The 19,365-nt window shown below is 35.5% G+C and overlaps 1 protein-coding gene across 6 annotated transcripts in view; it reads left to right on the top strand.

Annotated features, from left to right (window-relative positions):
• LOC127864613 (zinc finger protein 436-like) overlaps positions 1–19,365 on the top strand; it is a 165,797-nt gene that overhangs the window by 100,080 nt on the left and 46,352 nt on the right. For 2 of the 6 annotated variants that reach the window (XM_052404406.1, XM_052404408.1), the window contains exon 5: positions 555–6,472. The exons of the other annotated variants lie outside the window; for them this stretch is intronic. In XM_052404406.1, the coding sequence (XP_052260366.1) occupies positions 555–976 (422 nt within the window). In that variant the 3' untranslated portion in view covers positions 977–6,472. Of the gene's footprint in view, positions 1–554; positions 6,473–19,365 lie in introns of those variants that run through there. 6 annotated transcript variants of the gene reach the window in all.

Here is a 19,365-nt window from a genome sequence, read left to right as displayed (position 1 = left end):
CCCTCACACTATACCCCCCCCCCACCCCACCCCCCATTTTTTTTTTAAACGGTTAAAAAACACAAATATTTTTTTATATTATTTTATGTTTGAAATACCGTCCAACCATCGCACCCAAGAATCCCCCCTCCCTCCCCCCACCCAAATCCCCCCCCCCCCCCTAATTTTTTTTTTTTTTTTTTTTTTTTTAAAGATCATCTCACAAATGACCACCACACCCTCACACTATTATACCCCCACCCACCCCACCCCTACCATCAATTTTTTTTTTTGAAACAGTTAAAAAACACAAATCACAAATATTTATTTTTATTATTTTATGTTTGAAATACCGTCCAACCATCACACCCAAGAATCCCCCCCCCCCCCCCGAATTATTTTTCACACTATACACCCCTCTTCACTCCACCCCTCCCTCCTTCATGATTGAAAATGAGAGTCCCCTTACCTTTAAAAAGAAAATAGATGAGCGGTCTGCACCCGCAAGGCGGTACTCTTGTTCCAATCATGTTGAAAATGGCACATGTGTGATCTTTTCTGTTTTCTATTTTCAGATAGGCTTGTCTGCCATCATTGCCCGAAGACATTCAACACGACCTTTGATCTAAATTGCCATATTCTAACGCACACAGGGGAAAAGCCATTCGATTGCAGTGTTTGTCATAAACAATTTAATAGGAAAACTGATTTTAGACGTCACATGTTGGTCCACACAGGAGAAAAGCCATTTGAATGCAGTGTGTGTCATAAACAATTTACTCGTAAAAGTATTCTTAAGGATCACATGTTGTTGCACACAGGGGGAATGCCGTTTGAATGCATTTTTTGTGATAAACGATATAATCGGAAAGGTAAACTTCAAGATCACATGATCGTTCATACAGGAGAAAAGCCGTTTGATTGCAGTATTTGTCATAAACATTTTAGTCGTAAAAGTACTCTTAAGCATCACATAGAGTCGGTCCACAAAGATTAGGCCTTTGTTTGTCAAAGATGATCAGCAATGAAGAGCATCCTTAAGGGTCAAAGCTTAGTCCACTGGAGTGCCTATTGTTTGTGGAACACGTGTGGGGGACAGATACACAATATGACACCTGTAGTTATCAATTCCATTAATATTGTTTAACCAATATTTTGGTATAAGGCCACCGAAAAAACTTTGCATAGAATGCTGTTTGAATGTAGTGTTTGTGATAAACAATTTAATCGGAAAGGTCATCTTAAGTGTCACACAGAGTTGGTCCACACAGGGGAAAAAGCCCATTCGAATGCAGTGTTTGTCACAAACAATTTAGTCTGAAAGGTCACCTTATGGATCACATTCTGTTTGTTTACAGAAGGGAAAAGACATTTGAATGCAGTGTTTGTGATAATCAATTTAGTCGAAAAAGTTTTTGGTTCACACAGGGGAAAAGCCATTCGAATGCAGTGTTTGTCTCATAAAAGTGTTCTTAAAGATCACATGTTGGTCCACACAGGGGAAAAAACGTTTGAATGCAGTGTTTGTGATCAACAATTTAGTCAGAAAAGTAATCTTAAGGGTCACACAGAGTTGGTCCACAAAGAAGGCAAAGACGATCAGCAACGAGGAGCATCCTTAAGGCTCAAAGCTTAGTCCACTGGAGTGCTTATTGTTTGTGGAACACTTGTTGGGGACAGATATAGAATATGACACCTGTAGTAATGTATTCAATTAAACTTTTCATTGTTTAAACAATATTTTTGTATAAGGCCCCCAAAAAACTTTGCTAAACCGAAGTTTCGCAAACTTAACAACCTTTTTCCTTTAACATATTCATATTGTAGATAAGGCATGCCATATTAATGCTTCATTGTGATCATTTATTGATTATTATTTTTTTACGTAATAATTCCATTTCTTTTATTAAATATTATGTGTTTAAAATAGCCTTTCCTATTGCATTTTTTTATATGGGATTTTTTTTTCACTTCATTCATGGGAATGTTTAAAAGCTTGTTTTCTTTTTGTATTAATGTATTTAAACTACATTTAAGGACTGTATAATCATTATTTTAGTTATAGGCAAATCCTATTTTTAAAATGGGAAAAAACAAATGTTTGTTCTTATTTTGAAAGATTATTCATATAACTTGCAGGAACAATATATTTTATCAAGTGATAAACACTGTTCACGATTTATTGCGTTTTATCGTGTTTGAAAAAAACAACATCTGAAACTTTCCTCATTGAATTTTTATATCATGGATTTTTTCAAAATTACCGAAGTTGAATTTAAAATGCAAATAAAAAAATATATATTGATCTATCAAATGTCCTCTGCCAAATTTTAAGTGCAACTGCTTTACCATTATTCCATGTCAAATACTTTTTGTATATATCATTCAAAGTCACATACACGTTATTTAGATCAAATGACCAGTGTCATTTCAAAATGTGTTTTATGTCATATACGGCCAGCATAGCTCAATTTTAGATGGCGCATTTGCAAGTTTATTTTTTAAAACAAGATTAAACACCTTACAATCGTGTAGATTGTTGATATTGTTAATAATTTGATATAATATAGTATTTATTTTTTTAAATAAGAAAAATATCTTATGGGATTCGTTTTTGCCATATAAAAGTTGAATTTGTCTCTTTCAAAGAAATTTGAACGAAAATCAGCAGACATACTTTTAGAACGCTTAAAATCGATATTTAAGCATAAACATACGCAAACATTTGTTTAAATCCAATGGGATTTATTTTTCCATGCAGAAAGTGGGGAAATGGTGAAAATAGAAAAATTCCATTAAAGAACGAAAAATCACATGGGAAAATCCCACGGGAAGACCAACTTTGCTAAACATTTTAATGTGAAAAACAACAACGCATTTTGTAAGCAAAAATAATGAATTATTAATAAAATAATTAGACTTTTACTCCATACTTTTTCTCAAGGAGGCAAATCTGAAAGAAAAAATGTTCTTAAGTTTGCGAAATTTCGTTTTCACAAAGTATCAGGGTGGCAGCTGTATATTGGTGCATGGTTAAAATCGTGTTAGTTTTTAAGCTCACCTGAGCACAAGGTGCTCATGGTGAGCTTTTGTGATCGCCTTTTGTCCGTCGTCCGTTGTCCGTCATTCATTGTGCGACGTCAATATTTGCCTTGTTTACTCTCTAGAGGCCACATTTATTGTCCAATCATCATGAAATTTGGTCAGAAGATTGGTCTCAATAATATCTTGGATGAGTTCGAAAATGGTCATGTTTGCTTGAAAAACATGGCTGCCAAGGGGCGGGGCTTTTTCCTTATATGGCTTAAGCAAAATCTTGTTAACACTCTAAAGGCCACATTTATTGTCCAATCCTCATAAAACTTGGTCAGAAGATTCATCCCAATAATATCTTGGACAAGTTCGAAAATGATGTCGGTTGGTTGAAAAACATGGCCCCCAGGGGGCAGGGCATTTTTTCTTATATGGCTATAGTAAAACCTTGTTAAGACTCTAGAGGCCACATTTATTTTCCGATCTTGATGAAACTTGCTCAGAAGATTTGTCCCAATGATATCTTGGATGAGTTCAGAAATGGTAACCTTTGCTTGAAAAACATGGCTGACAAGGGGTGGGTAGTTTTCTCAATATGTATATAGTGAAAACAGTCTAGCCATAATGTTAAAGAAAGATAACCTGTACATACTTTCTAATAGTTAAGTAATAGTTAACTCCCTTGTATAAACCTGGGACTTCTTTTATAAAATGTGGTGTACATAAAGACAGTAGTTTGCATGCAATTTAAGAAACCTATCTCATAAAATAAATGTACATGTACTAATGCACTGTAGAGCCTTATCTTTGATCTTTACTGATAGGCCAAGTTAACCTACTATGTTTTGGTGTATTTAACAGACTACTGTGCTATGAAACTGTTTCCATGGCAACCTTGTTATTTGGCATTTTCTAAATTATAAAGACTCTTTTGATTGAAATAACTTTTGTAAATTCAAGTTGCAAATTTATTTAAGGACATCAGCCCAGTGGACTACTAAATCTATGTATAGTTCTCTGATCAGCATTAACAAATGTAATACCTCCGCATTGCTCAGTACATGGTTTACAGTTTTCTATAAGTCTATGTTCTGAAGAAAAATATATATTTAACATAGACATTGTGATATAAATACACAATAGTTAAAAATTTAGACTAATATACGGAAAGTATATTTACAGCTCTGATTCTTCGATTAAACACCAAAAAGTCTTGCTGAAATTTAGTTTTAAAATTATCCAGAAACATAATTTTATTACTTTCAATTATCGCCTCCCAGCAGTATAATCGGGACGCTCAAACCCATTTATCTAGAGCGATCAGCTTATCTTCTAGAAAAATGTCAAATCTAACGTATTATGCTTATTACATTTAATAATAGTTGCGAATCTATGTTTCAAAACAGTTTTTATGTCCCCCACTATAGTAGTGGGGGACATATTGTTTTTGCCCTGTCTGTTGGTCTGTTGGTTGGTTGGTCTGTTGGTTGGTTGGTTTGTTTGCGCCAACTTTAACATTTGCAATAACTTTTGCAATATTGAAGATAGCAACTTGATATTTGTCATGCATATGTATCTCATGGAGCTGCACATTTTGAGTGGTGAAAGGTCAAGGTCAAGGTCATCCTTCAAGGTCAAAGGTCAAATATATGGGTCAAAATCGCTCATTTAATGTACACTTTTGCAGTATTTCAATATTCAAGATAGCAACTTGATATTTGGCATGCATGTGTATCTCATGTAGCTGCACATTTTGAGTGGTGAAAGGTCAAGGTCATCCTTCAAGGTCAGATGTCAAATATATGTGGCCAAAATCGCTCATTTTATGAGTACTTTTGCAATATTGAAGATAGCAACTTGATATTTGGCATGCATGTGTATCTCATAGAGCTGCACATTTTGATTGGTGAAAGGTCAAGGTCATCCTTCAAGGTCAGAGGTCAAATATATGTGGCCCAAATCGCTAATTTTATGAATACGTTTGCAATATTGAAGATAGCAACTTGATATTTGGCATGCATGTGTATCTCATTGAGCTGCACATTTTTAAAGGTCATCCTTCAAGGTCAAATATATGGGTCAAAATTGCTCATGTAATGTCACTTCTGCAATATTGAAGCTAGCAATTTTATATTTGAAATGCATGTGTATCTCATGGAGCTGCACATTTTGAGTGGTGAAGGGTCAAGGTCATCCTACAAGGTCAAACTTCATACAGGGGGACATTTTGTTTCACAAACACATCTTGTTTATAATTCTACTTATCTATTAATTATCCCTTTACTCTCAAATACCAGCTGCATTTAATATCATTAGTATTGCAAATAGTGGGTTTTAAGTACATTTTCTCTATCTCTTTAATTCCTGACCAAATATATCTGTGATATGTGTACATTTAGACATGATAGTTTTTTGTCAAAAAATGTTCAACAGTAAAGTTGGAGAATATTTCAAATAATTTTTTTATTGATCCATATAATTGAATTTTGACAACAGTTGTTGCTTAAGCTGTAAATGATATTTTTATGTACATATCTTTACTTTTTCTTTCTTGATATTCATAATATACACTAGGACTTTGTGATAGTTATATATACGTTAAATAATAGCCATATTAAGTAGGTTCAATCAGGCAACACTGTACTTAAAGCTATGAAATATCACGCCCATTAAATTTATATATATTGTATGAACATTGTATTGTATGAACATTTCTTGGAAATATATAAGTACATAATTTTTCTATTTCAAGAGCTTGCTTCAATGTTGTAATCTGTTCTTTCTATGCTGTCAGCATGCCGATTTTTTTCCAAAAATAAATGTTAGACAGGTGTATTTATTAGTTTATCTCTACATGTATATTGATCCCACTGTATAGCAATTGCTGTTCCCTGTAAAGGGCTGTAAACAAGGGGTTAGGCATCAAGCAACTGTCAGAGATATTGAGGTACCTGCTGATGCTAATAGTTATTTCATTGGTCTGCGGTCATTAAATTACATGCAACAAAATGTGTGAAAAGTGGCCAGCACAGGAATTTGGGGCCTGTCTTAGAACTGTGCAGATAGTTTACATCAGTGTAAAAGTTTTCAAATGACATAATTTAATGAGCCACGAAACAAATATCTACTTAAGAAATATCGAACGAACGTAAACTGTATAAAATTTGACTTACTTATGAATGAGCATAATGAAACTGTTCTTTGCAATTTATTACAATTATCTTGAAACTTGTCAAAAATAGCCACCTGGCAAACACATAATAAAACTAAAATCAACAAAAGTGCATATATTATGTATAACCACCATGTGTTTGTACCTGTTTATTTGTTCAGGTTGTCACATATGTTTGCACTTTCTCAAACATGACATGACCCACAGCCTGGGCATTTATATGTATATATATTTGTAAACTCATATCACATATGTATGTGCTGAGTACTAATAAACTGTTGAAACTGTTGAGTGGTCAGTGATGATCTTTGATCAGTGCTTATCTTTACCTGGATGCTAAGAATAGCAGTGCACTCATTTGATTGGGTTATAGGACAAGGGTAAGGCAGCATTTTCACCAATCACCTTATCATGAAGGGTGAAATCCATAATTAATTGCTTGACAATTAAACACTGGGGAGCAGGGTAATTTGGTATCTGCTTGCCACCAGCCAGCACTGTGGGGGATGATTACAACTGATAAGAAAGATGAAATGTGCTCCAGTGTTTTAATTTTCTGAGATAATGATATTATCAAATAATTAGATGAGAATGAAACAAATTACACGTTAAAGGATAATCTTCTTTCACAAAATGTTGAATTATTTACTATATATACTTAAGAAAGTAATCAGGTCATAATTCTTTTTATTTTGTAAAATACAATTTAGCTACATATGAATAACAATCAATAACTGAATACATATATTTGCAGTTTTAGATTATGATAATTGTATGCAAATGTATTTATGAATAAAGCATAACATTTTAATCTGACTGAAAAATAACAGCATTAATTAATTGATAACGAGACTAAAGTTTAAAAGGAGCCACTTTTCCAGTTTATATTTTACTGAAAACAAATATATATGTATGAATTTTTTTTACTGAAAACATAGATATGAATAGCAGGGCTTAACACTAAGGCACGTCCGAACGACATTCACTGCCTGTACCTAGGTCCGGGCTAGCCAATGTCCCAGTAACATGCCCGACCGGTCGTGTGTATTTTGGGCGGGATTATATGTTCTATATCAATAAACTGCGTTTTAAATAAGCTTTTAAAATATGCAAAAATCTTAATACATTATGATCAGATGACAATTAAATCCCAGAGTGAAGTCGGAGACTACAAACAGATCGTAACTCGAAATAGATTCGGAACCCCCTGATTGCAATCAAAAAGAGGCCGACAATTCAGAAAATCTCCGGCGGTTTTCCTGGTAAAACACGTCAGTACCTATTTTTAAACAGAATTCCGCTAGATACGGTTTTGATTGGTTTTTTTTTAAAGTGACGTGTTTTCTCGATAAAAATACGTTATAAACTAAAAGCCGGGATCGCCCAGGATTGTCCGGGATTGATGAAGGTATAAAACTCGACATGAACACAAAGTTAATATAAAATTATTATTTATTTATCAATTTTAAATAATTTTAATTTGTTTGATCGATTAGAAGTGTTTTGACAATCTTTTTTACGCAATTCAATTAGAAAAACTAATATTAATGGTCGATCCCGGCTTTTAGTAGAGAGTTAACCTTGTACAATTGTTACGACTACAGTTACACGTTATTTTTTATTTTGCGACACCTAAGATTCACTTACCGTTTGTTGTCAGACGGCAACCGCGGCAATCTATGTACAAAGGTTTTAACGTTCATGACGTTGTTTAAGTTTGGCTTTACGGGTGGGGATGGGGTTCCTCGGATAAGAAAAGAAAAGGGAAGGAGGAAAGTAAGAGAAAGTACAAGGAAAAAAAAACACAAGGAAATTTCGCCCGAAATGGCGTGAAGATTACAAATAGATGTCTTAAGTAGATGAATATTGAATTCATTAGCATTAGTAAGGCAAGCTAATAAGAATGATTGAATCATAATTGCGCATCTCCACGCACAAGAAAATACAAGTTAAATGATAAATATAAAGGTTTTGATAATACTTTGGTCGGGGCACATGCAAGATTGGTCAGGGCTAGTAGGTTCTGCATTTACTAGCCCGAATGGGCTAGTTGAAAAAAAAGTTAGTGTTAAGCCCTGAATAGACATGGATATGAATAATATCCTTATTCAATATTGGATTGTTATGAGTTCACAGTATATAATGTTACTATTCCCTTCTTTTATATGAAAATATGTACAGAAAAAGTATAAAAATGGTAAATACAACCGGTCTAATATTCAGAGCAATGACAGTTTGAGAAAATACACCATCTTTTATATACCAGTAATAGTTTAAACAGACTGGGGTCCAATCATTTATTATGCTCCCCCAAAATTTGTTTTGGGGGGAGCATATAGTCGCCGCTTCGTCTGTCCGTCCGTGTGTCCGTCCATGCACAATTTTTGTCCAGGCTATTTCTCAGAAACAAATGACTGGAATTCAATTAAACTTTATGGGAAGCTTCACTACCAAGAGAATGTGTGTATATTATCAGCGGGTTCTGGTCGGATGATTTTTCACAGAGTTATGGCCCTTTGAAATTTTCCTTTAACTGAACATATAGTGCAATTTTTGTCCGGGCTATTTCTTAGCAACTAATGACTGGAATTCAATGAAACTTTATGGGAAGCTTCACTACCAAGAGGAGATGTGCATATTATAAGCCGGTTCTCGTCAGATGATTTTTCACAGAGTTATGGCCCTTTGAAATTTTCAATTGTACATATAGTGCAATTCTTGTCCGGGCTATTTCTCAGCAACTAATGACTGGAATTCAATGACACTTTATGGGAAGCTTCACTACCAAGAGGAGATGTGCATATTATCAGCCGGTTCTGGTTGGATGATTTTTCACAGAGTTATGGCCCTTTAAAATTTTGTATTGTTCATACAGTGCAATTCTTGTCCGAGCTATTTTTCAGCAACTTCTTACGGGAATTCAATGAAACTCTACGGGAAGCTTCACTACCAACAGGAGATGTGCATATTATCTGCCGGTTATGGTCGGAGTTATGGCCCTTTGAAATTTTCTATAAACTGTACATATAGTGCAATTCTGGTCCGGGCTATTTCTCCCCAACTACTGACTGGAATTCAATGAAGCTTTATGGGAAGCTTAACTACCTTGAGGAGATGCGCATGTTATTTGTGGGTTCTGGTTAGATGATTTATTTAGAGAGTTATGGCCCTTTGAACTTGGCCTTAAGATCATCTCCATAAAACTTCTGACCAAGTTTGGTGAAGATTGGATGTAAACTACTTGAATTAGAGAGTAGACACCATGCTGAATGTTAAAAAAACGCACTTAGTGACCCCGTGGCCTAGTTTAAGGCCCGGAATGGCCCATGAACAAACTTGTCCTAGAGATCATTTAGATAAAACTTGTGACCAAGTTTGGTGAGTATTGGATAAAAACTACTTGAATTAGAGAGCGGACAACATGGTGAGGTTTAAAACGCACTAAGATACCACGTGACCTAGTTTTTGAACCGGCATGACCCATATTCAAACTTGCCCTAGACATTATCAAGATACAACTTTTGACCAATTTTGGTGAAGATTGGATAAAAACTACTTGAATTAGAGAGCGGACAACATGGTGAGGTTTAAAACACACTAAGTGACCCCGTGACCTAGTTTTGACCCGGCATGGACCATGTTCGAACTTGACCTACACATAATCTAGTTACAACTTCTGACCAAGTGTGGTGAAGATCGGATTTAAACTACTTGAAATAGAGAGCGGAAACCATGCTCAATGTGTAAAACGTACTAAGTGACCCTGTGACCTAGTTTTTGACCCGGCAAGGCCCATGTTCGAACTTGGCCTTAAGATCATCTAGATACAACTACTGACCAAGTTTGGTGAAGATCGGATGAAAACTACTTGAATTAGAGAGCGGACAACATGCTGAATGTTTAAAACGCACTAAGTGACCCCGTGACCTTGTTTTTGACCCGGCAAGGCCCATGTTCCAACTTGGCCTAGACATCATGTAGATACAACTTCTGACCAAGTTTGGTGAAGATCAGATGAAAACTACTTGAACTAGAGAGCGGACACTTAATACAGACAGACCGACCGACCGACCGACAAGTTCACTCCTATATGCCCGCTTAACTTCGTTTGTGGGGGTAAAATAACATTGAAATCAATATGTCGTGTTCATTCCCCGTCGACAAAATCATTTGATTATGTCATATGACGTCATACAGTTCAAGGTTGTGTTTTACATATGCCTCACTCGATCATTATCAGAAAAGACGAGGCTTTACTTCGGATAGGCAGTTGTCGATTTAAAATGTGTTTAAACAGTGGATTAATGCAAATTAAAAATGCAGACGCGCAAAGTAAGAATTTATGAATTATTTTGGAATTAACTGGTCGTGACGGATAAATATATCGTCAGAATAAATCATTGTTTTTATATCCTCGAGTGCCCAATTTCGACGCATACAAGCAGATTGTTGAAGTTTTGTTGCTCTATATAGGGATTTATGTATTTAATTTTGTTATTTCATTACATATGTACCATTTATTTACACATTTTAAATTCAATTGATTGTGTTATCAACAAAAATTCGTTGAAAAACGAAATGACCCAAGTCGGCGGCCATATCTGTTGAGAGTGCCCTAAAACGACGTATCTGATTGGTTACATGATTTCAATGTAAATATCACTCCTGTGGAGACTGAATGAATAAAATATTAACTCATGGTTGTTGCTCTATATAGGGATTTATGTATTTAATTTTGTTATTTCATTACATATGTACCATTTATTTACACATTTTAAATTCAATTGATTGTATTATCAACAAAAATTCGTTGAAAAACGAAATGACCCAAGTCGGCGGCCATATCTGTTGAGAGTGCCCTAAAACGACGCATCTGATTGGTTACATGATTTCAATGTAAATATCACTCCTGTGGAGACTGAATGAATAAAATATTAACTCATGGTTGTTGTACTTAAATGTGTAATTGCTGTAAATGTAATATGAAAATGAAATTAATTAAATCAATTAAGATTTTTAGCTCATCTATTTTTTGAAAAAAAATTATGAACTATCGTCATCACCTTGGCGTCTGCGTCTGCGTCGGCGTCGGCGTCCGGTTAAGTTTTGCGTTTAGGTCCACTTTTCTCAGAAAGTATCAATGCTTTTACATTCAAACTTTGTACACTTACTTACTATCATGAGGGGACTGGGCAGGCAAAGTAAGATAACTCTGGCGTGCATTTTGACAGATTTATGTGCCCTTTTTATACTAAGAAAATTGAAAATTTGGTGAAGTTTTGTGTTTAGGTCCACTTTATTCCTACAGTATCAAAGCTATTGCTTTCATACTTGCAACACTTATTAACTATCATAAGGGGACTGTGCAGGCAAAGTTATGTAACTCTGACTGGCATTTGGACGGAATTATGGGCCCTTTATACTTAGAAAATTGAAAATTTGGTTTAGTTCTGTGTTTTGGTCCACTTTACCCCTAAAGTATCATAGATATTGCTTTCATACTTGGAACACTCGCAAACTATCATAAGGGTACAGTAAAAGGACAAGTTGCATAACTCTGGTTGTCATTTTTACGGAATTATGGCCCTTTTTTGACTTAGTAACTTTGAATATATGGTTAAATTTTGTGTTTCGATCCACTTTACTTCTAAAGTATCAAGGCTATTGCTTTCAAACTTCAAATACTTTCATGTTATCATGAGTTTACTGTACCTGGCAAGTTGAATTTTACCTTGACCTTTGAATGACCTTGACTCTCAAGGTCAAATTATTAAATTTTGCTAAAAATGCCATAACTTCTTTATTTATGATTAGATTTGACCCCCCCCGAATCCCCCCCCCTAATCCCCCCCTAATTTTTTTTTAAGATCATCTCACAAATGACCACCACACCCTCACACTATACTATACCCCCCACCCCACCCCCCAATTATTTTTTTTGAAACGGTTAAAAAACACAAATATTTATTTTTATTATTTTATGTTTGAAATACCGTCCAACCATCGCACCCAAGAATACCTCCCTCCGAATTCCCCCCCCCCCCCCTATTTTTTTTAAGATCATCTCACAAATGACTACCACATCCTCACACTATACCCCCCCCCCACCCCACCTCCCCCATTTTTGTTTTTTGAAACGGTTAAAAAACACAAATATTTATTTTTATTATTTTATGTTTGAAATACCGTACAACCATCGCACCCAAGAATCCCCCCCCCCCACCCACCCCCCCAAAATTTAGTTTTTTTTGCGCATTTTTTTTGCGGATTTTTGGAAGATAATGTAATTAATGTCCACGCCCCCACACTATACACCCCTCTTCACTCCACCCCTCCCTCCTTTGTGATTGAAAATAAGAGTCCCTTCATCTTTAAAAAGAAAATAGATTAGCGGTCTGCACCCGCAAGGCGGTGCTCTTGTTAATTGTGTGATGCCATACTGTCTGGCAGGGTTTTAATAGGGGCCTGTGTCAGCAACCCTGTCATAAGCTGTGTTTATGGAAGATATGTGAATATAACCTGTACTTCTTTTGTGGAACCTGCACTTACAATTAATTAAATGAAAATTAGTAATAAACATAATATGCAATTACCAACATAAACACTTGCTACATATAGTTAAAATTGTATTACAGCATAACCAAAAACATATCCGGACTTCAAATCAAAGTTTACGCGTACACCTTTTTCATAGTGAAAATAAATCTATTTATACGATGTTTTGTCAAATAGCAGTCACGTAACTTATGAATGAAATAGTGAACTTTTGCAGACGAAACCGATGCATTATCCCACGGTCTTATTAACAAAGACAATTGGGTGTAAAGTGTTCAAAAGTTTTGCATTAAGTAAAATATACATAACAAGGGCTGTTTGTAAAACATGCATGCTCCCCATATGGGCTCTTAGTTGTAGTGACAGCCATTTTGTAAATATGTTTTTTGTCACTGTGACCTTGACCTTTGACCTAGTGACCTGAAAATCAATAGGGATCATCTGCGAGTCATGATCAATGTACCTATGAAGTTTCATGATCCTAGCCATAAGCTTTCTTGAGTTATCATCAGGAAACCATTTTACTATTTCGGGTCACTGTGACCTTGACCTTTGACCTAGTGACCTGAAAATCAATAGGAGTCATCTGCCAGTCATGATCAATGTACCTATCAAGTTTCATGATCCTAGGCATAAGCGTTCTTGAGTTATCATCCGGAAACCATTTTACTATTTCGGGTCACCGTGACCTTGACCTTTGACCTAGTGACCTGAAAATCAATAGGGGTCATCTGCTAGTCGTGATCAATCTACCTATCAAGTTTCATGATCCTAGGCATAAGCGTTCTTGAATTATCATACGGAAACCATTTTACTATTTCGGGTCACCGTGACCTTGACCTTTGACCTAGTGACCTGAAAATCAATAGGGGTCATCTGCAAGTCATGATCAATCTACCTATCAAGTTTCTTGATCCTAGGCATAAGCGTTCTTGAATTATAATCCGGAAACCAATTTACTATTTCGGGTCACAGTGACCTTTGACCTAGTGACCTCAAAATCAATAGGGGTCATCTGCGAGTCATGATCAATGTACCTATGAAGTTTCATGATCCTAGGCCTAAGCGTTCTTGAGTTATCGTCTGACAACCACCTGGTGGACGGACCGACAGACCGACCGACAGACCGACCGACATTAGCAAAGCAATATACCCCCTCTTCTTCGAAGAGGGGCATAAAAATCCATCAATTGCAAACCGATCAACCATATCTTACCTTTTAACCCGCTATTTTCCACATAACAAACAATAACTATAGTAAATTGTCCGTAGAGCACCATGTGCTATTGTATGACGTCAACGGATGTCGCGTATGTATCAAACAGAGGCAAAACAAAAAATGCGTCGAATTAGGGCAGCGTCGATTCGGGTCACTCAACGATAGATGTTTATTTCGTACAGGTCTAGCTTATTTCGTTCCAACTAAATTTTCTAAAAATTTACTGCCAACATGTTGTCACTGAAGTATTTTAAGCATACAGCAGGAACGTTGAAGGTACAAAAATACTTAATTTACAGAATAGTACGTCTTTTGAAAGTGTTGAGTAAATAACCTTCACTTAATTGACGTTGCCAATACAATAAAGCTGTTGTCAAGAGAGTGCAGATGATATAATTTGAAAAGTGGATTGAAATATTAATTTCCTTTTCCCCTGCACGCATGAGGAAACTGGTGCTTATTCAGTTCCCCATTTGTGCTTGGAGAGTCGTCGAAGGCTGGAGAATGGAAGTAACTGTGCGTGGACCAGTTTACGGATATGAAAAACACATAACAGGGCTTGAACGGCACGTGAATCGCCTTGTTAATACACGATTTTTCCCGTTCAAGCCATCCTTTTCCCAAGTTTCTGCACCCCACTAGATTGCATTTTAGATAGAGTTTATTCAATAATAACTAAATCACGATAATATATTATGTGAATATGAAACAGCAAATGGCAGTTTACGTCGAGTCAGAGCGAATGTCGTGAATGTCAACATCATCATCACCATCACCAGCATCACGTGTGCTGCTAAGAGTAATTCATTCATGGGAAGGGATGTCCACTCTTGAATCGTCCATCCAGCTTTTCTTCTGACGGCCCTGACGTCGACCTTTCTCTAGTGTGCCCATGAGAACAGTCATGCCCGATGTTTTGCTAAACAAATGATTTTGTTTGGTGTTGTCTTACCTATACATTATACATGATTGTGAATATGTTTTTCGGCGTAAGCTGAATAAGCCAGCTTTTCACCCTGACTTGACCTTTGTAAGTGTCCAATAATACTCAAATAAAATTTCCCGCGGCTAGCTACGAATGAATGCACTTCATTTATTCCATTGGCTGATTTGAGTATAACACCAGAACATTGGAAACATATCCGCGTCTTTGTAACACTGTTTTACTGCATGAAACAATTTTATCTCTAATGAAAAGGCCCAATAGATAGAACAGTTTTACAATCAATTTTCGACATAAATACAGTTTGTGCGTTCACCTTTTATTTTCAGAGAATTACCAGCGCAAAAGCGTTTAACTAAAGGCTATGTTGTCATATTTAGTACTTACTTGCATTGCATTTCAACCCGCGAGATTTCGGGTCAATACGCGGTCATTTTGTGAAAGTCAGAGTTTATATACAGTTCATCACCGGAGTTCGCAAAAGGGGTTGCGATCATTGTGTCTAACTGACAATAACGTAGTGACTGTAATGCATTGCATTCCAATCCGCAAGGTATCAAGGTCAGTTTGCGGTCAGTTGCAGAAATCTTTATATAAACGCCGTCTCGTAAACTTTGTGCACTTGAAGTCTGTTTTGATCAGAAAGATACTAAATAAAGATATTCGGCGATATTATTGTGGTATGTCAATCATCGATTTTTAATATGGTTTCAAAATTTGCATGATAAGGACCAATTTTGATAAAATTAATTAGAAATATTTATCCATTTAGACCAGTTTATTAAGCATGACCACAATAATTCGCTATACTATAATTATGCAATTAAATAAGATTCGAGTATTGCCGGCTGACCTATATGCACTCGTTTATTTTCATGTTTCTTGTGTTTTTCTATTCTGTAAATATAGATATCTGAGTAATAATATCACATAAAGCAAAATAAGCCACGAAATCTGGCGCAACACCCCGTAATTGATTTGCTTATGATGTAGCTAACAACTGCGCAGAAAAAAGGCATCCGCTACTTTTTATCTCATAGAGATAACTTTTGATCGTTCATAAACATCGACCACAATCAACGCCGTATATCTTTTTTAAAGATATTTCTTGTTTCTAAACAATATTATCTTTTATTTTTCACGCGTTGGAAACATATGCATACTATATAACCGAAACCTAGATATTTGCTGTTTTGAACAGCTTGCTGTATGTGACAACATGTGTAGAGTATAGTGTTTCGTCGACCGCCGAATATGGATGCAATTCAAATAATTTAGCATTTTTTCTACATTTTGTCAGGCTATGACTTGTTGGGAAAATTAGGCAGAATTTTCAAGAAATGCAGCAACATTCTATACTATATTCTATTCTATATTATACTATTGAGAGAAACAAACAAACACACAAAGTGGGGTTTCGCTTAAAAATAAAGTTTTCAATCCCAATTTTCACGTCGGAATTGATTGATAAAGAGGTCGATTTGGCTGACTTCCGAGACTGTCGCAGAGAAGAAGATAATGGTGTTTTAGCTGCTTGCCTAATTGCTTTTTCATGTTATCTGCATTTCCAAATCAACTTAAATTATGTTAAAAAGTATATACGCAGTCCATTTTCTATATTTTTATTTGGCGAGGTTGTGAAAATCATGAACTATGATAAGCTAATTCTACATAACAATTTCTTTTTTGTTCAGCTGCCAAGAAGCAGCGAATGTTTCAACAGTGTGTAAATGTCTTTGAAAGCTTCTTAATGTTTTAAGATAAGTTCGTTTGTTTACACTGAAACTGATTCACTGTCCGAAGAAACCAATCAATGCGCTTTTTGAACACTGTGATCTAAATGGAGCGTTCTTAAGATCTACCTTAAGACATCAAAAATTGGTTCCACCCAGGAAACACTCTCGAGGGCGTTTTAAAATACAACTTAGAATTAAGATGCATTGTGCATGTGCAGTATGATACATAGATTCCCACATCGTGTCATGTTTTACGTTTAGAAGGTCAGTTAGCCCAAAAAAATCGTCAATATTGCAATACCGCATGATCAATAAGAATGAATTGCTAGCATTGTTAATCAAATCAGCTGTATTGATCAACAACTACAATATATTTTTTAAAATTGTTATTTACATTGGGTGGCGATTAATGGGCAGCCGCGAAATGGGCACTGCATCAGTATGAGACTGCTTTGTCTGTAACAAAACTCTTGACTGGTACGCACATGAGGTAATGATATTAGTTGCATGTTTGTTGTAAAATATTCGAACTTTAATATTCATGTATGTTTATTGTATTTTCAGTTAACAATCTGTGTTCTCTAAGTGTGTATATAATTGATATATTTTAATGAAAAATAGAAACAACACTAATTTGCAATAAGGTCTATTTTTACCAATAATTATTTTACCATGCACACTTTTCTGTTGTCAGTATCATTCATGACCGTTTTCTTGAAATTCTCACATACTATGCGTTTGGTCGACACATATATTGTTACAAACATAAACATGTTTAGTTTTTTATACGAACGGATCACTATTGCGGATTAAGATTTTCATCGTTAAAATGAACCGTTGTTACAGAACATCCATTTGAAAATTAACTAAAATTTGGAAATGTTGTAGCTGTAGGCTGTGAGATTTTTTTCTAAGTAAATGTTTCCCTGTTTTATATTTGAGTCAAGGTCTGAGAAAATGGGGCTTCATGCATGTTCGTAAAGTGTCCGCCTAGATTAGTCTGTATATGGTTTTCGCATAGACTGGATTTTCGTTTAGCTTAGACTTCCTTTAAACGAAGCACTCCATAAAAGCGGAGATTTTAGTCTCTGATTAGCCTGTGCGGACTTCACAAGCTAATCTGGGACTTTTTCCTCAATTTTTTTTACTGTGAAAAAAGTAATAAAGTAATGAAATGAAAAAAAGTAATACATTTTATGTGTAGCTTTTCATCGTACATTGTTACCAGGTAGAGGGACGTATCTGAGTAAGAACAAATAACAATGCACACACAGTATACATTCTTTTGATAATGTTAAACTAAAATTTGACTAAAGTAAGGTGCTTTTCAATTCTCCGAATGTTCATGTGTCATAACAGTGTAGTTCACATTTGAGTGTGTTGACTTTCCAGTTACATGGTGCAGAATCGATGGGGTTTTCAGTGGTTTACACACGTTAAAAACTTTATTTTTGCAAATATTTTATGTTATTGAAATAGATTTTCAAATATCTTAAGTGCATAAAAGACAGTTTTTCTTGCAGTTTGTGCCGATGTCTTAAGTTATAAGAATAAATACTTGAACACGTCTGAAATTGGTGACAAAAGTTCAAGTTCCGTGAGGCATAACCGTGTAGTAAAATCGAATTTTGAACAAGAACACATGCTTATTAAATAAAATAATTTTGATGTATTTCACATTGCCATAAGAAGCATAAAATCTATCTTTTATGGACTAGTTGAAATTCTTAAGAAAAATTGTTTTAAAAAGTTATTTAAAGTAAAGCACCACTAATCGTCGTGTTTAAATCCAGTTAAATTAAAAGGCGGACCCACAAAGTCACGTGAACCTGCACCCTGGTTTGACAGCTAATAAAGCATTTTAACAACGGTACGTGTGCCCGGGTACATATCAGTCGCGGTGTTGGAAAACGGAGCTTAATGTATGTGAGTAAAGTGTCGTCCCAAATTATCCTGTACAGTCTGCGCAGGCTAATCAGGGATTACACTTACGGCTTTTATGGAGTTTTTCGTTAATAATCAGTGTTATTAGTTTAAACCTATTTATTTAAGCTGCTTGCCTAAGGCTTATTTGAAACGATCTCGAGTCCGTTTTCTGGGACTAGACGGAAATCAGTGTTATAACATGTGCATGTTTTGCGTCCACCCTGGCGATCTAGACGCAGAGAAGTCCTACGAATGAAAGTTCTGCCAGATCAATTTCCCATTTCAGCTTTCGTCGCCAAACACGGCAAATAAATGAGCGTACGACTGACTTATAGACGATGCACTATTACCACGTGTTTATGGTTTTCCTGATATGACTAAAGAAGTGACATTACTTTTCCCAATCATCACAAAGTTGATCAGAACATTTATTGTAATTATATCTTTGCCGAATTCGAAAATGATCGCTTTTCCATTTCATTAATTGAAACTTTGTCAACATTCTAGAAGTCACATACCTTGCCCAATCATAACGAACATTGCTGAAACTACTTTTTTCATATTGTATTCTGCCGAAATAGAAAACATTTCGTCCAGGGTCTGCGACAGTTTTCATTATATTGCTATAGTAAAACCTTGCGAACACTCTGGAAGTCACATTTTTATGCAACTTGCTACAAACATTTCTTTTAAAGATATATCGGTCGAGTTATAAAATGTTTCTGTTATGTCAAAAAAGCTTCTGGTGTGGCGAGACAATTTTGTTTTTATGGCTATATTGAGAATAACCTTTATGACTATA

Source organism: Dreissena polymorpha, chromosome 1, assembly GCF_020536995.1.
Source record: "Dreissena polymorpha isolate Duluth1 chromosome 1, UMN_Dpol_1.0, whole genome shotgun sequence".
In the NCBI taxonomy this organism is placed as follows: Eukaryota; Metazoa; Mollusca; class Bivalvia; order Myida; family Dreissenidae; genus Dreissena; species Dreissena polymorpha.
This window is presented reverse-complemented; position numbering and strand designations above follow the sequence as displayed.